The sequence below is a fragment of the Pleurodeles waltl genome, chromosome 6 (assembly GCF_031143425.1).
Source record: "Pleurodeles waltl isolate 20211129_DDA chromosome 6, aPleWal1.hap1.20221129, whole genome shotgun sequence".
Taxonomy (NCBI): domain Eukaryota; kingdom Metazoa; phylum Chordata; class Amphibia; order Caudata; family Salamandridae; genus Pleurodeles; species Pleurodeles waltl.
The window spans coordinates 1,712,029,735-1,712,055,036 of record NC_090445.1 but is presented as its reverse complement, the minus strand read 5'-3'; the positions used below and the strand labels follow the sequence as shown (position 1 = coordinate 1,712,055,036).

General features: G+C 50.6%; 1 protein-coding gene across 1 annotated transcript in view; it reads right to left on the bottom strand.

Moving 5' to 3' along the window:
• LOC138301428 (RLA class I histocompatibility antigen, alpha chain 11/11-like) overlaps positions 1–25,302 on the bottom strand; it is a 338,345-nt gene that overhangs the window by 259,090 nt on the left and 53,953 nt on the right. The window contains exons 2-3 of the mRNA XM_069241918.1: positions 11,287–11,556; positions 9,225–9,497 (exon numbers count right to left, since the gene is read on the bottom strand). Coding sequence (XP_069098019.1) covers positions 9,225–9,497; positions 11,287–11,556 — 543 coding nt within the window. The remainder of the gene's footprint in view (positions 1–9,224; positions 9,498–11,286; positions 11,557–25,302) is intronic.

The window sequence follows — 25,302 nt, the reverse complement described above, 5'->3', positions numbered from 1 at the left end:
GTATTGTGTTTTCTTATGATATTGTGCAAGTGACACTTGTGGTACTGTAGTAGCTTCACACGTCTCCTAGTTCAGCCTAAGCTGCTCTGCTAAGCTACCATTATCTATCAGCCTAAGCTGCTAGACACCCTATACACTGATAAGGGATACCTGGGCCTGGTGCAAGGTGTAAGTACCCCTTGGTACTCACTACAAGCCAGTCCAGCCTCCTACAAATAGCCCACCCCAAGACCCTGAAAGGTAGGTGTAAAGTGCACCTACTACCCCCAGAGAGCACAGAAGTTGTGATAGGGGGATTCTGCAGGAGGAACGAACACCAGCAATGCAACAACAGTGGATTTCCGGACCTGAGTACCTGTAAGACAAGGGGACCAAGTCCAATAGTCTCAACAGTGTCGAGAAAGAAGAGGACTAGGAACTTCTCCTTTGGAGGATGGTTGTCCCACGTCGCAATGAAGCTTGCAGAGGTGTTCCCACACAGAAAGACCGCAAACAAGCCTTGCTAGCTGCAAGGGTCGCGGTAGAGGTTTTTGGGTACTGCTGTGGCCCAGGAGGGACCAGGATGTCGCCACTTGGAGGAGAAGACAGAGGGGGTGCCCAGCAAGTCAGAGAGCCCACACAGAAGCAGGCAGCACCCGCAGAAGTACCTGAACAGGCACTTGGAAGAAAAGTAAACCGGAGTCCACCCGAAGTCACAAAAGGGAGTCCCACGACGCTGGATGACAACTCAGAAGGTTGTGCACTGCAGGAAGGAGTGCCGAGATCCCAGGCTTGGCTGTGCACAAAGGAAATCCTGGAAGAGTGCACAGGAGCCGGAGCAACTGCAAATAACGCGGTACCCAGCACTGCAGTCTAGCGTGGGGAGGCAAGGACTTACCTCCACCAAACTTGGACTGAGGAGTCACTGGACTGTGGGAGTCACTTGGACAGAGTTGCTGAGTTCCAGGGACCACGCTTGTTGTGCTGAGAGGGGACCCAGAGGACCAGTGATGCAGTCTTTTGGTGCCTGTGGTTGCAGGGGGAAGATTCCGTCGACCCACGGGACATTTCTTCAGAGCTCCTGGTGCAGAGAGGAGGAAGGCTACCCCCAGAGCATGCACCACCTGGAAACAGTCGAGAAAGCTGTCAGGATGAGGTGATACAAGGTTGCTAGTAGTCGTCTTGCTACTTTGTTGCGGTTTTGCAGGCGTCCTGAGCAGTCAGCGGTCGATCCTTTGGTAGAAGGTGAAGATGGAGATGCAGAGGAACTCTGGTGAGCTCTTGCATTCGTTATCTAAAGAATTCTCCAAAGCAGAGACCCTAAATAGCCAGAAACTGAGGTTTGGCTACCAAGGAAGGAGGATTGGCTACCAAGAGAGGTAAGAGCCTATCAGAAGGAGCCTCTGACGTCACCTGCTGGCACTGGCCACTCAGAGCAGTCCAGTGTGCCACAAACAACTCTGTTTCCAAGATGGCAGAGGTCTGGGACACACTGGAGGAGCTCTGGGCACCTCCCCTGGGAGGTGCAGGTCAGAAGAGTGGTCACCCCCCTTTCCTTTGTCCAGTTTCGTGCCAGAGCAGGGCTGGGGGAATCCCTAAACCGGTGTAGACTGGCTTATGCAGAGATGGGCACCATCTGTGCCCATCAAAGCATTTCCAGAGGCTGGGGGAGGCTACTCCTCCCCAGCCCTGACACCTATTTCCAAAGGGAGAGGGTGTTACACCTTCTCTCAGAGGAAATCCTTTGTTCTGCCTTCCTGGGCCAGGGCTGCCTGGACCCCAGGAGGGCAGAAACCTGTCTGAGGGGTTGGCAGCAGCAGCAGCTGCAGTGGAGAACCCGGAAAGGCAGTTTGGCAGTACCCGGGTACTATGCTAGAGACCCGGTGGATCATGGAATTGTCCCCCCAAATGCCAGAATGCCATTGGGGTAACAATTCCATGATCTTAGACATGTTACATGGCCGTGTTCGGAGTTACCATTGTGACGCTGTACATAGGTATTGACCTATGTACAGTGCACGCGTGTAATGGTGTCCCCGCACTCACAAAGTCCGGGAAATTTGCCCTGAACGATGTGGGGGCACCTTGGCTAGTGCCAGGGTGCCCACACACTAATTAACTTTGCACCCAACCTTCACCAGGTGAAGGTTAGACATATAGGTGGCTTATAAGTTACTTAAGTGTAGTGGTAAATGGCTGTGAAATAACATGGACGTTATTTCACGCAGGCTGTAATGGCAGGCCTGTGTAAGAATTGTGAGAGCTCCCTATGGGTGGCAAAAGAAATGCTGCAGCCCATAGGGATCTCCTGGAACCCCAATACCCTGGGTACCTCAGTACCATATACTAGGGAATTATATGGGTGTACCAGTATGCCAATGTGAATTGGTAAATTTAGTCACTAGCTTGTTAGTGACAAAGTTGGAAAGCAGAGAGAGCATAACCACTGAGGTTCTGGTTAGCAGACCCTCAGTGAGACAGTTAGGCATCACACAGGGAACACATACAGGGCACATACTTATGAGCACTGGGGGCCTGCCTGGCAGGGTCCCAGTGACACATAGACTAAAACAACATATATACAGTGAAAGAAGGGGGTAACATGCCAGGCAAGATGGTACTTTCCTACAATGGCCACTGATAAGGGACAGGAAGATGAGAGTAACCCTCTCCCTGAGCTCTTTTCAAATTCTGCAGCTGATGGCTCAGTTGCGGGTGTAATCTTAGCAGATTCCCTTTCTCAGTCTCAAAAGGAAGACTGCAGAAATCTCCTGGGACAGTTCTCTGAACTGTTTTCCCTTACACCTGGTCAAACCACAGGGTGTGAACACACCATTGATACAGGGGACAGCCTGCCTGTCAGGAGTAAAATCTACAAGCAACCTGATCATGTAAGGGACTGCATCAAAGCAGAGGTGCAAAAGATGCTTCACCTGGGAGTCACTGAGTACTCAGATAGCCCCGGGCTAGCCCAGTGGTGCTGGTCCCAAAGCCACACTCTCAAAATGGGAAAAGAGATGAGGTTTTGTGTTGACTAAAGAGGGCTCAACACAGTAACCAAAACTGATGCTCATCCTATCCCCAGGGCAGATGAGCTCATAGATACACTGGCATCTGCCAAGTATCTTAGCATTTTTGACCTTACTGCTGGTTATTGGCAGATTAAGTTGTCAGAAGATGCTAAAACAGCATTCTCTACCATTGGACGGCACTACCAATTTACAGTAATGCCCTTTGGTTTAAAGAATGCACCTGCCACTTTTCAGAGGGTTGGAAGCCTTCAGTGCAGCATATCTAGATGATAAAGCTGTCTTTAGCTCCACCTGAGATGATCACCTGGTCCACCACTGGAAGGTTTTGGAGGCCCTGCAAAAGGCAGGCCTCACTATCAAGGCTTCAAGGTGTCAGATAGGGTATGGTAAGGAGGTTTATCTGAGACACCTAGTAGGTGGGGAACAGATTCAGCCACTATAGGGGAAAATCCAATCCATTTTGGATTGGACTCCCCATACCACACAAACCCAGGTCAGAGCCTTCTTAGGTCTCACTGGGTATTACAGGAGGTTCCTTAAGAACTATGGCTCCATTGTTGCCCCTCTTAATGACCTCACCTCCAAGAAAATGTCTAAAAAGGTATTATGGACAGCCAGCTGTCAAAAAGCTTTTAAGGAACTCAAACAGGCCATGTGCTCTGCACCTGTTCTAAAGAGCCCAAACTACTCCAAGAAGTTCATAATTCAGACTGATGCTTCAGAGGTAGGGGTTGGGAAATTCTCTCACAACGAAATACGGAGGACCAGGACCAAACAGTAGTTTTCATTAGCAGAAGGCTGACCCCCAGAAAAAAGCGTTGGTCAGCCATAGAGGGGGAGGCCTTTGCTGTGGTCTGGGCCTTGAAGAAGTTGTGACCATACCTCTTTGGTACTCACTTCAATGTTCAGACAGACCACAAACCTCTCTTATGGCTTAAACAGATGAGAGGAGAAACCCCCAAATTTTTAAGTCGGTCCATTTCCCCCTTTTTCTGCCTGATGTCAGTGTGTTTGACTGTGTTCACTGGGATCCTGCTAAGCAGGACCCCAGTGATTATGCTCTCTCTCCCATGTCTCTATTTCACCCACAATTGGCACACTGGTGCCTTATTTTAATTCCCTAGTATATGGTACCTAGGTACCCAGGGCATTAGAGTTCGAGGGGATCCCTATATATAGCATATATGTTGCCACCCATAGGGAGCCCAAGCAAAGGGTTCTGCAGGACGGCCACTGCTTCAGATGCAGGCTGAAGACGAGCTGCCTCAGAGGCTGCACGACTGGGGAAATATTGCAGTTGCTGGAAGGTGCCAGAGATATAATGTTGTAGAAGGCGTTGTGCTTCTTTGTTGCAGCTTGTGGGGTCCTGAAGAGTCCAGATGCAGTTTCTTCAGTCAGAAGTCGAAGTGGAGGGTGCAGATGATTCCTGCTGGATCTTGAAAGCCAAATCAGAGGACCCACCCAAGAGAGAGACCCCCTGAATAGCCCTGAAAGTGGGATTGGTCACCTAGCCAGGTGAGCACCTATCAGGAGGGGGCTCTGGTGTCACCTGCCTGGCCTGGCGACTCAGATGCTCCCAGAGGTCCCTGCGAACCTTGGATTCAAGATGGCAGAACCCAGAGACTCTCTGGAGGAGCTCTGAGCGGGAAACATCCCCAACCACGACTCCTGAACAATGAAGTTGTGAACAACGAAAGCGGAACAATGCTTTCTTTAACCACGACTTCATTGTTCTGTGCCTTAACCATGCATGTGCTGAACAACGCACATGCGTGGTTAAGGCACAGAAGAAATGAGTCGGCTTCGTCAGAGGATGAGAGTGGGGCTGGGGCCGTTTTAGGGGCGGGGTGGGGGGTTGGGATATTTTTAGTTTTTAGGGGTGGGGTGGCAGGGTCGGGGTAGTTTAGGTTTTAGGGGGGTGGGGGGTCGAGGTCATTTTAGGGGCAGGGGTGGGGGGGCCGCTGCAGTTTCGGGGGTGGGGGTTGGGGTATTTTTAGTTTTTAAGGGCGGGGGTCGGGCAGTTTAGGTTTTAGGGGGTGGGGGACCACAGTAGTTTTAGGGATGGGGGGGGTCATTGTAGTTTTAGGGTTGGGGGTCTGTAGGGCAGGGGTGGGGGTGTCGTATTTTTAGTTTTATGGGGCGGGGAGGGGGTAGTTTAGGTTTTGGGGGGGTTGCAGTAGTTTTAGGGGCGGGTGGGGGCGTCGCTGTACTTTTGGGGCGGGGATTGGGGGTTGGGGTATTGTTAGTTTTTAAGGGTGGGGTAGGGGGTCAGGGTAGTTTAGGTTTTAGGGGGGTGGGGGTTGCAGTAGTTTTAGAGGCGGGTAGTTTAAGTTTTAGAGGTGGGGGTTGGGGTAGTGGTAGAATTGTTTTTAGGGGTGGGAGTTGGGGTACGATTGTTTTAGGGGTGGGGGGTCAGGGTGGGGGGGAGTCAAATGCTGGAACCATGCATGCCGTTCCAGGCATGCCTTTACCAGGAATGCCTTTACAACTAAAAATCGTTGTTAAGGCATTCATGGTACAGGCATTTGTGGTAACAATGCAGTTGTTGTTCCAACCGCGTTGTTTAGGCATGCGTGGTTCCAGCATTCGTGGTTCCGACTCCTATTCGATCTGAGCACCACCCTTGTGGTGGTGATGGACAGGGGAGTGAACAAACCCCTTTCCATTGTCCAGTTTCATGCCAGAGCAGGGACTGGAGGTCCCTCAACCAGTGTAGACTGGGTTATGCACAGACAGCACTAAATGTGCTCTTCAATGCACACCAGTGGCTTGGGGAGGCTACCCCTCTCAAGCCATGTAACACATATTTCCAAAGGGAGAGGGTGTTTTCCCCTCCCCCAAAGGAAATCCTATGTTCTGCCTTCCTGGGCTTGAGCTTTTCAAGCAGCAGGAGGGCAGAAACCTGTCTGAGGGGTGGTAGCAGCTTGGGCTGCCTGGAAAACCTCAGAAGGCTGTTGGAGCAATAATGGGGGTCCTCTAAAGAGCCCCTAGAGTGCATGGAATCATACAACCAATACTTGCAAAAGTATTGGGGTATGATTCCGACATGTTTGATACCCAACATGCCTAGGTTCGGAGTTACTATTATGTAGCTGGACATAGGTAGTGACCTATGTCCAGTACACGCATAAAATGGCGTCCCTGCACTCACGAAGTCCGTGAAAATGGCATTGGAGTTCGTGGGGGCGCCACTGCTAGTGCAGGGGTGCCCTCACACACAGGTACTTGCACTCTGCCCTCTGGGCTAGGAGGGCCTGCCATAGGGGAGACTTACAGTGACCTGGTGCAGTGCCCTGTAGTGAAAAGGGTGCATGCAGCCTTTCACGCAGGCTACAATGGCAGGTCTGCAGAACACTTTGCATGGGCTCCCTATGGGTGCCATAATACATGCTGCAGCCCATAGGGATCCCCTGGTACCCCAATGCCCTGGGTGCATGGGTACCATATACTAGGGGCTTACATGGGGGCACCAGGATGCCAAATGCGGGTGAAAAAGGTATGAGTTACTAAGTTAGAAGGGAGAGAGCATAATCACTGGGGTCCTGGTTAGCAGGATCCCAGTGAATACACTTAAACACACTGACAACAGGCATAAAAATGGAGGTAACCATGCCAAGAAAGAGGGCATTTTCCTACAGAGTGGGGTGGGTTTGAGTGGGGTAGGGTGGGGTAGATTGGGGCAGGGTAGACTGGGGTAGAATGAAGTGTGTTTCACTGGGTGGGGTAGACTGGGGTATTGTGTTGCAAAGTAGGGTAGATTGGAGTGGGGTTTATTGGGTGGCGTAGTCTGGGGTAGAGTGGGGTACACTGAAGTAGGGTTCTCCGGGTGGGGTAGACTGGGGTAGGGTGTGGGGTGGAGTAGGTTGGACTGGGGTAGGGTGTGGTAGATTAGGGTAGTGTGGAGTGGAGATGGGTAGACTGGTATAGGGTGGGGTAGACAGGTAGTGTGGAGTGGAGTTAGACTGGGGTTGGGTAGACTGGGGTAGAGTGGAGTGGGGTAGAATTAAGTGGGTTTCATTGGGTGGGGTAGACTGGGGTAGTGTGTTGTAGAGTAGGGTAGATTGCATAGGGTTCATTGGGTGGGGTAGACTGAGGTAGAGTGGGGTAGACTGGAGTAGGCTTCTCTGGGTGGGGTAAACTGTGGCAGTGTGGGGTGGAGTACGTTGGAGGGGGAAGTGTGTGATCAGTTTGAGTAGAGTGGCGTGGATATGGGTATACCGGGATAGGGTGGGGTAGATGGGTAGTGTGGAGTGGAGTTAGACTGGGGTAGGGTAGACTGGGGTGGAGTGGAGTGGGGTAGAATTAAGTGGGTTTCATAGGGTGGGGTAGACTGAGGTAGTGTGTTGTAGAGTAGGACAGATTGGAGTGGGGTTCATTGGGTGGAGTACAATGGGGTGGTGTTCTGTGGGTGGAGAAGATTGGAGTGGGGTAGGGTGTGGTAGATTGTAGTAGTCTGGAGTGGAGATGGGTAGACTGGGGTAGGGTGGGGTAGACAGGTGGTGTGGAGTGGAATTAGACTGGAGTAGGGTGGGGTAGACTGGGGTAGAATGGAGTGGGGTAAGGTGGGGTAGATTGTGGTAGAGTGGAGTAGAGTGGGGTAGACTGGGGTATATTAGGGTAGAATGAAGTTGAGTGGGGTATATTGTGGCAGATTGGGTAGAGGTAGGGTGGAGTGGGGTAGAGTGGGTGGGATAGATTGAAGTGGGGTAGGGTGGGATAGATTTGGGTAGTGTGGAGTGGGATAAACTGGGGTAGTGTGGAGTGGGGTGGGTAGATTGAGGTGGGGTAGGTTGGGGTATATTACGGTAGTATGGAGTGGGTGGAGTATATTAGGATAGGGTGGGTATATTAGGTTTGTTTGGAGTGTGGTGGTATATATTAGGTTAATCTGGAGTGGGGTGGTGTATATTAGGGTAGTGTGGAATGGGGTGGAGTGGGATAGATTGGGGTAGTGTAGACTGGGGTAGGGTGCTGTGGGGTAGATTGTGGTAGTGTGGAGTGGGGTAGACTGGGGTATATTAGAGTATGGTGGGATACTGTAGGGTAGATTGGAGTGCAGTATGTTGTGGTAGATTAAGGTAGGGTGGAGTGGGGTAGACGGCTAGTGTGGAGTGGGGTATATTAGGGTAGGGTGGGGTATATTACAGTGGGGTGGGGTATATTTGGGTGGTGTGGAGTGGTGTGGTGTATATTAGGGTAGTGTGGAGTGGGGTAGATTGGGGTACTGTGGAGTTGAGGGGGTAGACTGGGGTGGGGTGGTGTATATTAGGGTAGTGTGGAGTGGGGTAGGGTATATTAGGGTAGGGTGGAGTATATTACAGGAAGTGTGGAGTGGGGTGGTGTATATTAGGGTAGGTACACTGGGGTGGGATGGGGTATATTAGGGTAGTGTGGAGTGGGGATGAGTGGGGTAGACTGGGGTAGTGTGGAGTGGGGTGGGGTAGACTGGGATAGGGTGGGGTATACTGGGGTGGGGTAGACTGGTGGTAGTGTGGAGTGGGGTGGGGTATACTGGGGTGGGGTAGACTGAGGTAGGGTGAAGGATGGTGGACTGGGGTATATTAGGGTATGGTGGGTTATATTGTGGTAGTGTGGAGTGGGGTAGACTGTGGTAGATTAGGGTATATTGGGGTAGTATGGAGTGGGACAGCTCCTTCTAGATCACTGTCACACACTCAGACACATGGAAGTGCTGCAGTGAAGCACCCAATGGTGCTGGGAACAGGGAACAAGGTGTCAGGTAGAACAAGCACCTTCAGTGCACACAGCATCCTCAGCAGTGGCACATGCGCACTGTTAGAGACTTATAAATCACCGCGTAGCATGGTATACCACTGCCCCCCATAGTCGACCCTCCCACTCAAGTGACACCCCCCCTCACAATCAGCATGGCAGGGAGGAACACAGAGCACGGTCCTCATACAGAGGTACCGAACCCCTTCACTGTCTGTGACACTTTGCCCCACACACACAACAGTGCACCCCCAGGCCTTCAACGTGTGTAACACTGCTCCAGGACACCCCCTTATATCACCGGAGGAGGGGAATGACAGAGGTACTGGATATTGAGAGCTGGGGGTGGGAAACAAACCACAACACCCCTGAGAGTAACACTCCTTCCTCCACCCCCATCCCCACTGTGAGTTCCGTGCAGTACAGTGCCTTCAGTGTCTGGTGAGGGCATGAAGCGCTATATAAATACCCATAACTCACCTCTCCGTAGCCTCTCCTCCCCCAGCTTCAGGTATTTCTTCAGGTACTCAATGCACTCCCCCTCCAGGTACTCCTTGTCTCGCTGGGCGATGATCATCTCTGAGTCCCATCGGTCCTGTGTGATCCTGGCCGCATCCATGGCCGCCGTGAAGGTCAGTCGGTCCTTGTCGAAGCTGAGGAAGTCGTGTCCGTCGAAGGCGAATTGGTCAAAACCCCCGATGGAGCCGTCGTCCCGGAGCTCACAGCCATACATCCGCTGGAACATGTGGAGACCTGTGGGGGGGAGAGGAGAGTGAGCGCTCAGGAGAGTGAGGGGCTGAGGAGAGAGTGAGGGCCCGACAACTCTAGGGAAAGAGTGAGGGAACCGCAACCCCTCACCCCCCAACAGAGCCGTCCCCTCGGAGCTCACAGCTGAACATGTACTGGACAATGTGGAGACCTGGGGGGGGGGGAGGAGAGTGAGGGCTCAGGAGACTGAGGGGGAGGGGAGAGTGATGGGCTGAGGAGAGTGAAGGGAGAGAGGAGAGTGAGGGCTCAGGAGAGTGAGGGTAGAGGAGAGTGAGGGAGGAAGGGGAGGGGGAGGAGAGTGAGGGGAAAGAGGGGGAAGGGGACGGGGAGAAGAGTGAGGGGAGAACGGGAGATGGGAGCAGAGTGAGGGCCCAAGGAGGAGCAAGGGTCAATGAGGAGAGCCACAAACTGTCTATTCATCCCCCCTCCCCGCCATCCGTCCTCCTGGAGGTAATGTGGAGACCTGAGGGGGGGAGGATAAAGAAAAGTGAGGGAGCAGAGTGAGGGCCCGACACCTCCATGCAGGCAGTGACAACAGAAGCCCCCCTAGCTCTCCTCCCCTCACACATCCCAGACCCCCCCCCCCCCAGAGCTGTTCTCCCCTCACACATCACAACCCCCAGTCTCCTCCCCACCATACTCCCGGGGCTCACTGGACAATATGGGGGGAGACTTGAGGAAGCGACGAAAAATAAATAAAAAAAATAAAAAAAATTAAAAAAAAAAGAGTGAGGGCCTCACTGAGCAGCGTGATGAGCTGGGGGTGGAGGGCAGAAAGCAATGAAATCATCAAGAGACCAGAGGTAATATGAGAGGGGAGAGGAGGGGGCAGAGTGAAGGACAGAGCATGGGGGGAGGGGAAGGCAAGAGAATCGTTCACCCCCACCCTCAGCGGAGCTGTTCACCAGGAGCATGTGGAGACCTGGGGGGAGGTTAGAGATGAGTAAGGGGGGAGAGGTGGAGGAGTATTGAAGGCCCAAAAAAGGGAGCAAGAGTGCCACACCTCCAGGCAAAGAGTATAGACAACCCCACGCCCCCCTCTGAATGGAATGACCGGGGGACTGAAGTGAGATCTGGTGGAGGGCAGCACGGAGTGTAAGGGAGAGAGAGAGAGACCCCTGGGGCGGGGCATGTTATTAACCCCCCCCCCCGGGGCAGGCAGAAATACTGACTCAAAATGCGTGTCTGCGTCTGTCACCCCCTCCCCAAGTCACTCACTCCCCAAACACTGCCCCCTCTGACCACTTACACCCCCTGTTCCTGCATTCCCTCCCCCAAGCCCAGTTCAATTCACAGTCATACACCACAGTGTACCTGAGTCCCTCACCACCCCCATTACTCACTCCCACTCTTGATCTGTAATTATCCCGGTGTCACTCACCCCTGGTCTGGTTGCCTCCACTCCCCCGGTATCACCCCTTCCCCTCTGACGTCCCCTTCCCCAGTCTCACTCCTCTTCCCTCTGGAGGCCCTTCCCCCTGTGTCACTCACCCCTGGATGTCCCTCCCCCGTTGTCACTCACCTCCCTGGTTGCTCCTCCCCCGGTGTCACTCACCCCTGCTCTGGTTGTCCCTTCCCCGGTGTCAGTCACCCCCGCTGGTTGTCCCTCTCCCAGTGTCACTCACCCCGGGTCTGGTTAGCCCTCTCTGGGTCTCACTCACCCCTGGTCTGGTTGCCCCTCCCTTGTGTCACTCACTCCCAGTCTGGTCACCCTTCCCCTGGTGTTACTCCCCCCCCCCCCCCCTCTGAGTGACCTTCCCCTGGTCTCACTCACCCTCGGTCTGGTTGAGTCGCTCCATTGCGATCCTCACATTGACCTTGTACACCTGCTCCGCTCCTCGACTGATCTCCGTGCTATCCTCCCAGTAGTGGGCGTCCTCTGCGCTGATCCTCTCCATCCAGGGAGCCAGGGGCTCCACCCTGTGGCTCTCACTGGTGTAACCCGAAATGGGGATGTCGTCCACATATCCCACGGAGGAGAACTGGGGGACCCCAGGGAGGGGCCCCGAGAGGGAGGAGTAGAAGTACCGGAGGGAGTGTGAGCCTGGGGTGGGGGAGACAGAGGGTCAGAAAAGAGATTGCAGACCCCTCCCCCACGTGTAATACCTTCACTCTGCCCCCCCACACACCACTGACCCCCTCACACACACCCCTGACCCCCCACAACACTGACAACCCCACACAATACTGACCCCCCCACACAACACTGACACCCCCACACAACACTGACCCCCCCCCCCCCACAGCCCTCCCTACCGTGTACTGAGCGTGTCACTCTTACAAGTAAAGTGGGGGGCACCGGGGAGAGAGAGAGCTTCTTGATGGTGGTGGGGGGGGATAACGGAGGACCAACAAACGGACCTCACTCGGGGTGGGGTCTGCGGACCTCTATTTATAAAATCTGGCCCTTTCAAAGGTGTAGCCACGCCCCTTCAGTGCTGATGGTGGGGGCCCCAGATGAATCTAACAACGGCCCACCATCTGTTAGAGCAGGAGAAGTGTAAGAAACGCCCAAGAGAGCCCCCATGGTAAACCACTCTCTTATCGACCTCGCAAGGATTAAAGTGCAACTGTGTTCTGCACTGCCTTTCACTCAATGTCTGCAGGTGAAACAGCTGTATGTACAGGACTGGGATCGCATAATAATACTCTGGGCCCCCATAACTGGGGGTCAAGGTGTGGGAGAGAAAAGAGGTTGGGGTCACAAGGGGCCGAGCCATGAAAACAAGACTGACATCAAATTATACATTTTTTTTTTATAACTCGGCAAATAAATTTGGGATACTTACCTGACACAAAGAGGCTGTGTTTTAAAATATGTGCTGGGTTAATGCTCCTGCTGCAGAGATCTGTGAGCAATGCAATTTTTAGGGGATAGTACTCCTGGCAAGATAACTCTGGGGGTTAAAGTACTTTCTGCAAAGAACTGTCTGTCCCCAGCAATATTTGGGAGATAATAGTACTGGCAAGAGGACTCTGGTAGTTAATGCATCTGCTGCAGAGGTTGTGTTCATAGCAGATTTCAGGCATGGCCACTGGAATTATGCAGCAGGTGATGGCCAAATTATGTGGCAGAGTTGAGTAAATTAATTAGAACAAAATGGAAATGATGTGGCATAATGCGGCACATTTTGTAATAGTTTTGCTTCGTTATTTTGTCATTTTATAAACTTGGTAAAACTGTCTGGGCATTGGCTGCACCTCAGTAGTCCCATTTTACCTCCCAAATATAGCAATAAGCAACAGAAAGGTGGTCAGTCCAGCTTTGCAAAGGACCTGCCACTGCCTGGCAGCACGTGTCGCTGTGTTTATAGTGACTTTTGAACGGTTCGATCTACAAACAATTTTTTGGGGTAAAATGTGCAGATTATGCAATAGATTGCGGATTAAGTGGCAAATGCGGCAAATCTATAACTATGCGAAAATTGCAGCAGGCCGCACAATCGCATAATTCCAGTAGCTCTGCTTTAAGGGGATTATAATACTGGGAAGATAACTGGGGGTTAATGCACCTGCGGCAGAGATATCTGCGCTTAGCAATTTTCAGGAGATAATAATACCAGCAATATAAAACTTAGAGGTTAGTGCACTTACTGCAGAGATGTGTGCGCACAGCAACTTTTAGAGCATAATAGTATTGGCAGAATAACTCTTGCAGTTAAAGCACTTGCTGCAGACATCTGTGTGACTCCAGCAACATTTAAGGGCTAAGAGTACCGGCAAGATAACTCTGTCTGTTAATGCTCTTGCTGCACAGATGTGTACCCAGAAACGTTTAGAGGATAATAGTACTTCTAGGAAGTTGGCTCTGTATGTGCTATTTCAAAGTAAGAAGTAGTGTGCACAGAGTCCAAGGGTTCCCCTTAGAGGTAAGATAGTGGCAAAAAGAGATAATTCTAATGCTCTATTTGTGGTAGTGTGGTCGAGCAGTAGGCTTATCAGAGGGTAGTGTTAAGCATTTGTTGTACACACACAGGCAATAAAGGAGGAACACACACTCAAAGTCTTTACTCCAGGCCCATAGTTTTTCTATAGGAAAATATATTTTCTTAATTTATTTTTATAACCACAAGTTCAAGATTTTAAGTAAAGACATAAAATACAAGGTACTCCACACAGGTAAGTTAGGAACTTTGAATTAGATCAATAAAATATACAGTTTTTGTTAAAATGGCAATAAGCTATTTTAAAAGTAGACCCAGTGGGGTTTTGTAGAGCACTGGGGGGGACACAAGTAGGCACACAAAATACACCCTCAGCGGCACAGGGGCGGCCGGGTGCAGTGTGCAAAGCAGGCTTTGGGTTTTGAATAGGTTTGAATGAAGGGGCCCGGTGGTCACTCTAGAGGTGCAGGCAGGCACAGGGGGGGGCTTCTCCGGCCAGCCACCACCTGGGCTAGGCAGAGGGTCGCCTGGGGGTCACTCCTGCACTGAGGTTCGGTTCCTTCAGGTCCTGGGGGCTGCAGGTGCAATGCTTTGTCCAGGCGTCGGGTCCCTTGTTACAGGCGGTCGCGGTCAGGGGGAGCCTCTGGATTCTCTCTGCAGGCATTGCTCTGAGGGTCCTGGGGGGTCCTCCCTGTGGTGTTTGTTCTCTGGATCTTGAGCCGGTGGCGTCGGGTGCAGAGTGTGAAGTCTCACGCTTCCGGCGGGAAGAGTGAGGTCTTTAAAGTTGTAGAAAAGTTGCAAGTTTGTTGCAGGTTGTTGAGCAGAGCCGCTACTCACGGGAGTTTCTTGGTCCTGGGGGTCAGGGCAGTCCTCTGAGGCTTCAGAGGACGCTGGTCCCTGTTGGATGCGTCGCTTGTTGCAGGTTTTCGACTCAGGAGACAGGCTGTTAGGGCTGGGGCCAAAGCAGTTGTCGTTGTCTCTGCAGGCTTGTAGGTCAGCAGTCCTTCTTCTTTAGTTCAGGTTGCAGGAATCTGATTTCCTGGGTTCTGGGGTGCCCCTAAATACTAGATTTAGGGATGTATTTAGGTCTGGGAGGGCAGTAGCCAATGGCTACTGTCCTGGAGGGTGGATACACACTCTTTGTGCCTCCACCCTGTGGGTAGGGGGCACATCCCGAATCCCATTGGGGGAATCCTCCAAAACTAAGATGGAGGATTTCTAAAGGCAGGGGTCACCTTAGCACAGGGCACCTTAGGGACTGTCCTGACTGGTGGGTGACTCCTCCTTGTTTTTCTAATTATCTCCTCCAGCCTTGCAGCCAAAAGAGGCTGGGATGCCCTGGGGCGCTGTAACAAAGGGGTGAGCCTTTGAGGCTCACCGCCAGGTGTTACAATTCCTGCAGGGGGAGGTGTGAAGCACCTCCACCCAGTACAGGCTTTGTTTCTGGCCACAGAGTTGACAAAGGTACTCTCGCCATGTGGCTAGCAATTCGTCTGGTTGTGGCAGGCTGGCAGAAACTGGTCAGCCCCACACTAGAAGTCGGATTGGTATTCAGGGGGCATCTCTAAGATGCCCTCTGGGTGCAAGTTACAATACATTCCACACTGGCATCACTGTGCATTTATTGTGCTGAGATGTTTGATACCAAACTTCCCAGATGTCAGTGTCGCCATTATGGAACTGTGGAGTTCGTGTTTGACAAACTCCCAGACCATATACTCTTATGGCTACCCTGCACTTACAATGTCTAAGGTTTTGCTTAGACACTGTAGAGGCATACTGCTCATGTACATATGCCCTCACCTGTGGTATAGTGCACCCTGCCTTAGGGCTGTAAGGCCTGCTAGAGGGGTGACTTACCTATGCCACAAGCAGTGTGAGCTTGGCATGGCACTCTGAGGGGAGTGCCATGTTGACGTAGTCATTTTCTACCCACCAGCACACACAAGCTGTGAGGCAGTGTGCATGTGCTGAGTGAGGGGTCCCCAGGGTGGCACAAGACATGCTGCAGCCTTACAGACCTTCCCTGGCATCAGGGTCCTTGGTACTAGTGGTACCAGTTACAAGGGACTTATCTCAGTGCCAGGGCTGTGCCAATTGTGGAAGCAAAGGTACAGTTTAGGGAAAGAACACTGGTGCTGGGGCCTTGTTAGCAGGGTCCCAGCACACTTTCAATCAAAACTTAGCATCAGCAAAGGTAAAAAGTCAGTGGGTAACTGTGAGAAAGTAACCTCTTTCTAGCCTTGTTACCCCCACTTTTGGCCTGTTTGTGAGTGTATGTCAGGGTGTTTTCACTGTCTCACTGGGATCCTGCTAGCCAGGGCCCAGTGCTCATAGTGAAAACCCTATGTTTTCAGTATGTTTGTTATGTGTCACTGGGACCCTGCTAGTCAGGACCCCAGTGCTCATAAGTTTGTGGCCTATATATATGTGTTCCCTGTGTAGTGCCTAACTGTCTCACTGAGGCTCTGCTAACCAGAACCTCAGTGGTTATGCTCTCTCATTACTTTCAAATTGTCACTAACAGGCTAGTGACCAATTTTACCAATTTACATTGGCTTACTGGAACACCCTTATAATTCCCTAGTATATGGTACTGAGGTACCCAGGGTATTGGGGTTCCAGGAGATCCCTATGGGCTGCAGCATTTCTTTTGCCACCCATAGGGAGCTCTGACAATTCTTACACAGGCCTGCCACTGCAGCCTGAGTGAAATAACGTCCACGTTATTTCACAGCCATTTTACACTGCACTTAAGTAACTTATAAGTCACCTATATGTCTAACCTTTACCTGGTAAAGGTTAGGTGCAAAGTTACTTAGTGTGAGGGCACCCTGGCACTAGCCAAGGTGCCCCCACATTGTTCAGAGCCAATTCCCTGAACTTTGTGAGTGCGGGGACGCCATTACACGCGTGTACTACATATAGGTCACTACCTATATGTAGCTTCACAATGGTAACTCCGAATATGGCCATGTAACATGTCTAAGATCATGAAATTGGCCCCGCTATGCCATCCTGGCATTATTGGGACAATTCCATGATCCCAGTGGTCTGTAGCACAGACCCTGGTACTGCCAGACTGCCTTTTCTGGGGTTTCACTGCAGCTGCTGCTGCTGCCAACCCCTCAGACAGGTTTCTGCCCCCCTGGGGTCAAGCCAGGCTTGTCCCAGGATGGCAGAACAAAGGACTTCCTCTGAGAGAGGGTGTTACACCCTCTCCCTTTGGAAAATGGTGTGAAGGCAGGGGAGGAGTAGCCTCCCCCAGCCTCTGGAAATGCTTTCTTGGGCACAGATGTGCCCAATTCTGCATAAGCCAGTCTACACCAGTTCAGGGACCCCTTAGCCCCTGCTCCGGCGCGAAACTGGACAAAGGAAAGGGGAGTGACCACTCCCCTGACCTGCACCTCCCCTGGGAGGTGTCCAGAGCTCCTCCAGTGTGCTCCAGACCTCTGCCATCTTGGAAACAGAGGTGCTGCTGGCACACTGGACTGCTCTGAGTGGCCAGTGCCACCAGGTGACGTCAGAGACTCCTTGTGATAGGCTCCTTCAAGTGTTAGTAGCCTCTCCTCTCTCCTAGGTAGCCAAACCCTCTTTTCTGGCTATTTAGGGTCTCTGTCTCTGGGGAAACTTTAGATAACGAATTCAAGAGCTCATCCGAGTTCCTCTGCATCTCTCTCTTCACCTTCTGATAAGGAACCGACTGCTGACCGCGCTGGAAGCCTGCAAACCTGCAACATAGTAGCAAAGACGACTACTGCAACTCTGTAACGCTGATCCTGCCACCTTTTCGACTGTTTTCCTGCTTGTGCATGCTGTGGGGGTAGTCTGCCTCCCCTCTGCACCAGAAGCTCCGAAGAAATCTCCCGTGGGTCGACGGAATCTTCCCCCTGCAACCGCAGGCACCAAAAAGCTGCATTACCGGTCCCTTGGGTCTCCTCTCAGCACGACGAGCGAGGTCCCTTGAATCCAGCAACTCTGTCCAAGAGACTGCCACAGTCCCACTCCAGACTGCATTGTTGGTAACCGCGACTTTTGCAACTTCTCCGGCCCCTGTGCACTTCCGGCGGAAATCCTTTGTGTACAGCCAAGCCTGGGTCCACGGCACTCTAACCTGCATTGCACGACTTTCTAAGTTGGTCTCCGGCGACGTGGGACTCCTTTGTGCAACTTCGGCGAGCACCGTTTCACGCATCCTCGTAGTGCCTGTTTCTGGCACTTCTCCGGGAGCTACCTGCTTCAGAGAGGGCTCCTTGTCTTGCTCGACGTCCCCTCTCTCTCCAGGTCCAATTTGCGACCTCCTGGTCCCTCCTGGGCCCCAGCAGCGTCCAAAAACGCCAACCGCACGATTTGCAGCTAGCAAGGCTTGTTGGCGTTCTTTCGGCGGGAAAACACTTCTGCACAACTCTCCAAGGCGAGAGGGATCTGTCCACCAAAGGGGAAGTCTCTATCCCTTTTCGTTCCTGCAGAAACCTTTGCTTCTTCTGTCCAGTCGAAGCTTCTTTGCACCCGCAGCTGGCATTTCCTGGGCATTTGCCCATCTCCGACTTGCTTGTGACTTTTGGACTTGGTCCCCTTGTTCCACAGGTACCCTAGATTGGAAATCCACAGTTGTTGCATTGGTGGTTTGTGTCTTTCCTGCATTATTCCTCTATCACGACTTCTTTGTCTTCTGGGGAACTTCAGTGCACTTTGCACTCACTTTTCAGGGTCTTGGGGAGGGCTAGTTTTCTAACTCTCACTATTTTCTAATAGTCCCAGCGACCCTCTACAAGGTCACATAGGTTTGGGGTCCATTCGTGGTTCACATTCCACTTTTGGAGTATATGGTTTGTGTTGCCCCTATCCCTATGTGTCTCCATTGCATCCTATTGTAACTATACATTGTTTGCACTGTTTTCTAAGACTATACTGCATATTTTTAGTACTGCGTACATATAACTTGTGTATATTTGCTATCCTCACTCTGAGGGTACACTCTGAGATACTGTGACATATTGTCATAAAAATAAAGTACCTTTATTTTTAGTATAACTGTGTATTGTGTTTTCTTATGGTATTGTGCAAGTGACACTTGTGGTACTGTAGTAGCTTCACACGTCTCCTAGTTCAGCCTAAGCTGCTCTGCTAAGCTACCATTATCTATCAGCCTAAGCTGCTAGACACCCTATACACTAATAAGGGATACCTGGGCCTGGTGCAAGGTGTAAGTACCCCTTGGTACTCACTACAAGCCAGTCCAGCCTCCTACATTGGTTGTGCAGTGGTGGGATAAGTGCTTTGAGACTACTTACCACTCTTGTCATTGTACTTTTCATAAGAGAAAAATATACAAAACAAGTTCAGTGTGTGTACACATAGCTAAAAAGTTTTGCATTTCCTCTTTTCACTGTTTTCTAAGTGCTGAAAAGTACTTCTAAACTTTCAAAAAGTTCTTAAAAGTTTAAAAAGTTTTTTTTTTCTGTCTTTCCAAAAAGTTCTGAAAACTTTTTTCTCTTTTTCTATCACTTTAACTCTCTCTAAAAATGTCTGGCACAGGCCAAAATGTTGATCTGTCCAAACTTGCATATGACAACCTTAGCTGGAAAAGAGCAAGGAGTCTCTGTGTAGAGAGAGGTTTGAGTGTAGGGAAGAATCCTTCCTTGGAACTGTTAATTAACATGCTTAGAGAACAAGATAAGGCAATAAGTGCCTCATCTGTTGAAAAAGTACCTAATAGTTCCCAATCTGATTCAGGGACTCCCCCAGGAAAAGGTTCAGGAAAGAAACTTCCTAGCCTGCCCATTACTAGACAGTCTAGCATAGTTGGTTCTGAAGTGGAGTCACAGCATCCAGATGATGTGCTCTCACATTACACTGTCAGCCAAGCTGTTAGGGTGGCTTCTGTAAGGGACAGGTCTCCTTCTGTTCATTCCCATCATACCTCTGTATCTAGGAATGTCCCTCCCACCAACCCTGATGACAGAATGTTAGAGAGGGAACTCAATAAGTTGAGGGTGGAACAAACCAGACTGAAGCTTAAAAAGCAACAGCTGGATTTGGATAGACAGTCTTTTGAATTAGAGAAGGAAAGACAGAAGTTGGGTTTTGAAACCCATGGTGGCAGCAGCAGTATTCCCCATAGTCATCCTGTAAAAGAGCATGATTCCAGGAATCTGCACAAGATAGTTCCCCCTTACAAGGAGGGGGATGACATTAACAAGTGGTTTGCTGCACTTGAGAGGGCCTGTGTTGTACAGGATGTCCCTCAAAGGCAGTGGGCTGCTATCCTATGGCTATCATTTAGTGGAAAAGGTAGGGATAGGCTCCTTACTGTGAAAGAAAGTGATGCCAATAATTTCCAAGTTCCTAAGAATGCACTCCTGGACGGTTATGGCTTAACCACTGAACAATACAGGATAAAGTTCAGAGAGACCAAAAAGGAGTCTTCACAAGACTGGGTTGATTTCATTGACCATTCAGTGAAGGCCTTGGAGGGGTGGTTACATGGCAGTAAAGTTACTGATTATGACAGCCTGTATAACTTGATCCTGAGAGAGCATATTCTTAATAATTGTGTGTCTGATTTGTTGCACCAGTACTTGGTGGACTCTGATCTGACCTCTCCCCAAGAATTGGGAAAGAAGGCAGACAAATGGGTCAGAACAAGGGTGAACAGAAAAGTTCATACAGGAGGTGACAAAGAGAACACTAAGAAGAAAGATGGTGAAAAATCTCAAGATAAGCATGGGGATAAGGGTAAAACCAAAGATTCCACTTCAAATCTTAAACACTCTTCAGGGGGTGGAGATAAAACAAATTCTTCCTCTTCTTCTCAACCTACACAATTTAAAAAGCCTTGGTGCTTTGTGTGTAAAAATAGAGGCCATAGGCCAGGGGATAAGTCCTGTCCAGGTAAACCCCCTGAGCCTACCACCACTAATACATCAAGCTCTAGTGCCCCTAGCAGTAGTGGTACTAGTGGTGGGACTGCTGGCAACAGTCAAGTTAAGGGTGTAGTTGGGTTCACTTTTGGGTCCATAGTAGAAACTGGGGTAGTCACTCCCAAGACAGTTTCTGTCACACCTAGTGGCATTGGCCTTGCCACACTGGCTGCTTGTCCCCTTACAATGGATAAGTACAGGCAGACAGTTTCAATAAATGGTGTTGAGGCCTTGGCCTACAGGGACACAGGTGCCAGTATCACTTTGGTGACTGAAAACCTAGTGGCTCCTGAACAACACATCATTGGACAACAGTATAAAATTATTGATGTCCATAACTCCACTAAGTTCCTTCCCTTAGCTATAATTCAGTTTAGTTGGGGTGGAGTTACTGGCCCTAAGCAGGTGGTGGTATCACCTAGCTTACCTGTAGACTGTCTCTTAGGTAATGACCTAGAGGCCTCAGGTTGGGCTGATGTAGAGTTTTATGCCCATGCAGCCATGCTGGGCATCCCTGAGGAATTGTTCCCTCTCATTTCTGCTGAAATGAAAAAGCAAAGGAGAGAAGGCCTGAAAACTCAGGATCCCTCTCCATCAACAGGTAAAAAGGGTATCACAGTATCCCCTAACCACCCTACCATTCTGTAGGAAAGTACCATCTTGCCTGGCATGTTACCCCCATCTTTCACTGTATATATGTTGTTTTAGTTGTATGTGTCACTGGGACCCTGGTAACCCAGGGCCCCAGTGCTCATAAGTGTGCCTGAATGTGTTACCTGTGTAGTGACTAACTGTCTCACTGAGGCTCTGCTAATCAGAACCTCAGTGGTTATGCTCTCTCATTTCTTTCCAAATTGTCACTGACAGGCTAGTGACCATTTTTACCAATTTACATTGGCTTACTGGAACACCCTTATAATTCCCTAGTATATGGTACTGAGGTACCCAGGGTATTGGGGTTCCAGGAGATCCCTATGGGCTGCAGCATTTCTTTTGCCACCCATAGGGAGCTCTGACAATTCTTACACAGGCCTGCCACTGCAGCCTGAGTGAAATAACGTCCACGTTATTTCACAGCCATTTTACACTGCACTTAAGTAACTTATAAGTCACCTATATGTCTAACCTTTACCTGGTAAAGGTTAGGTGCAAAGTTACTTAGTGTGAGGGCACCCTGGCACTAGCCAAGGTGCCCCCACATTGTTCAGAGCCAATTCCCTGAACTTTGTGAGTGCGGAGACACCATTACACGCGTGCACTACATATAGGTCACTACCTATATGTAGCTTCACAATGGTAACTCCGAATATGGCCATGTAACATGTCTATGATCATGGAATTGCCCCCTCTATGCCATCCTGGCATAGTTGGCACAATCCCATGATCCCAGTGGTCTGTAGCACAGACCCTGGTACTGCCAAACTGCCCTTCCTGGGGTTTCACTGCAGCTGCTGCTGCTGCCAACCCCTCAGACAGGCATCTGCCCTCCTGGGGTCCAGCCAGGCCTGGCCCAGGATGGCAGAACAAAGAACTTCCTCTGAGAGAGGGTGTGACACCCTCTCCCTTTGGAAAATGGTGTGAAGGCAGGGGAGGAGTAGCCTCCCCCAGCCTCTGGAAATGCTTTCTTGGGCACAGATGTGCCCAATTCTGCATAAGCCAGTCTACACCGGTTCAGGGACCCCTTAGCCCCTGCTCTGGCGCGAAACTGGACAAAGGAAAGGGGAGTGACCACTCCCCTGACCTGCACCTCCCCTGGGAGGTGTCCAGGGCTCCTCCAGTGTGCTCCAGACCTCTGCCATCTTGGAAACAGAGGTGCTGCTGGCACACTGGACTGCTCTGAGTGGCCAGTGCCACCAGGTGACGTCAGAGACTCCTGCTGATAGGCTCCTTCAGGTGTTAGTAGCCTATCCTCTCTCCTAAGTAGCCAAACCCTCTTTTCTTGCTATTTAGGGTCTCTGTCTCTGGGGAAACTTTAGATAACGAATGCAAGAGCTCATCCGAGTTCCTCTGCATCTCCCTCTTCACCTTCTGATAAGGAAACGACCGCTGACCGCGCTGGAAGCCTGCAAACCTGCAACATAGTAGCAAAGACGACTACTGCAACTCTGTAACGCTGATCCTGCCGCCTTCTCGACTGTTTTCCTGCTTGTGCATGCTGTGGGGGTAGCCTGCCTCCTCTCTGCACCAGAAGCTCCGAAGAAATCTCCCGTGGGTCGACGGAATCTTCCCCCTGCAACCGCAGGCACCAAAAAGCTGCATTACCGGTCCCTTGGGTCTCCTCTCAGCACGACGAGCGAGGTCCCTCGAATCCAGCGACTCTGTCCAAGTGACCCCCACAGTCCAGTGACTCTTCAGTCCAAGTTTGGTGGAGGTAAGTCCTTGCCTCACCTCGCTGGGCTGCATTGCTGGGAACCGCGACTTTGCAGCTACTCCGGCCCCTGTGCACTTCCGGCGAAAATCCTTTGTGCACAGCCAAGCCTGGGTCCACGGCACTCTAACCTGCATTGCACGACTTTCTAAGTTGGTCTCCGGCGACGTGGGACTCCTTTGTGCAACTTCGGCGAGCACCGTTTCACGCATCCTCGTAGTGCCTGTTTCTGGCACTTCTCCGGGTGCTACCTGCTTCAGTGAGGGCTCTTTGTCTTGCTCGACGTCCCCTCTCTCTTCAGGTCCAATTTGCGACCTCCTGGTCCCTCCTGGGCCCCAGCAGCGTCCAAAAACGCCAAACGCACGATTTGCGCCTAGCAAGGCTTGTTGGCGTCCTTTCGGCGGGGAAAACACTTCTGCACGACTCTCCACGGCGAGAGGGATCCGTCCACCAAAGGGGAAGTCTCTAGCCCTTTTCGTTCCTGCAGAAACCTCAGCTTCTTCTGTCCAGTCGAAGCTTCTTTGCACCCGCAGCTGGCATTTCCTGGGCATCTGCCCATCTCCGACTTGCTTGTGACTTTTGGACTTGGTCCCCTTGTTCCACAGGTACCCTAGATTGGAAATCCACAGTTGTTGCATTGCTGGTTTGTGTCTTCCCTGCATTATTCCTCTAACACGACTACTTTGTCCTTAGGGGAACTTTAGTGCACTTTGCACTCACTTTTCAGGGTCTTGGGGAGGGTTATTTTGCTAACTCTCACTATTTTCTAATAGTCCCAGCGACCCTCTACAAGGTCACATAGGTTTGGGGTCCATTCGTGGTTCGCATTCCACTTTTGGAGTATATGGTTTGTGTTGCCCCTATCCCTATGTTTCCCCATTGCATCCTATTGTAACTATACATTGTTTGCACTGTTTTCTAAGACTATACTGCATATTTTTGCTATTGTGTATATATATCTTGTGTATATTTCCTATCCTCTCACTGAGGGTACACTCTAAGATACTTTGGCATATTGTCATAAAAATAAAGTACCTTTATTTTTAGTATAACTGTGTATTGTGTTTTCTTATGATATTGTGCATATGACACTAAGTGGTACTGTAGTAGCTTCACACGTCTCCTAGTTCAGCCTAAGCTGCTCTGCTAAGCTACCATTATCTATCAGCCTAAGCTGCTAGACACCCTATACACTAATAAGGGATAACTGGGCCTGGTGCAAGGTGCAAGTACCCCTTGGTACTCACTACAAGCCAGTCCAGCCTCCTACACATTCAGGATACCATTCCTGTGGTGGGAGAAACCTCTCCTGGGGTGGCACCTGTTCCAAGGGAATTATCAGCTGGCATAGCTGTACTCCCTGAGGTGGAAGTACCTCTCTGTGGGATAACTAACATTGGTGACAAAAAGAGCACCATTTTAGTTAACATGGAGCATCCCTCCAACCCTCCCAGAGAAACTTTAGTGCAGAAACCCTGCACTGCCTCACAACACTTAGGACAGCATCCCTGCCCTAGTGTGGAGCTCATAGGACAGCATCCCTGCCCTGCTCCAACTCAAGAGAAACAGCATCCCTGTTCTCTCTTCCAGCCATATGGACAAAGTTTTTGCCCAGCTATGGCTTTTCTGAGACAGCATCCCTGTCTGGCATTTCCATCACTACAAATAGGATCAGTGGACAATTCCCACTGCTCTAAACTAAAACTTACTGATAGAAACTCTGAAAATACATCTTCACATTGTTACTTAGCTAAAAAACTTCAAACAGGGTGGTTTACATCCCCACAGGGAAGTAACCATATAGTGGATGATAAAGGGAGTAACCAGTCTATTGCAGAGCTACTCTCTACTTATCACCACTTAGACAATAAAGTCTCAACTGGCCAAGGTTAGCCTTATTGTCCTTCGTTTGGGGGGGGGTTGTGTGAGAAAGTAGCCTCTTTCTAGCCTTGTTACCCCCACTTTTGGCCTGTTTGTGAGTGTATGTCAGGGTGTTTTCACTGTCTCACTGGGATCCTGCTAGCCAGGGCCCAGTGCTCATAGTGAAAACCCTATGTTTTCAGTATGTTTGTTATGTGTCACTGGGACCCTGCTAGTCAGGACCCCAGTGCTCATAAGTTTGTGGCCTATATGTATGTGTTCCCTGTGTAGTGCCTAACTGTCTCACTGAGGCTCTGCTAACCAGAACCTCAGTGGTTATGCTCTCTCATTACTTTCAAATTGTCACTAACAGGCTAGTGACCAATTTTACCAATTTACATTGGCTTTCTGGAACACCCTTATAATTCCCTAGTATATGGTACTGAGGTACCCAGGGTATTGGGGTTCCAGGAGATCCCTATGGGCTGCAGCATTTCTTTTGCCACCCATAGGGAGCTCTGACAATTCTTACACAGGCCTGCCACTGCAGCCTGAGTGAAATAACGTCCACGTTATTTCACAGCCATTTTACACTGCACTTAAGTAACTTATAAGTCACCTATATGTCTAACCTTTACCTGGTAAAGGTTAGGTGCAAAGTTACTTAGTGTGAGGGCACCCTGGCACTAGCCAAGGTGCCCCCACATTGTTCAGAGCCAATTCCCTGAACTTTGTGAGTGCGGGGACACCATTAC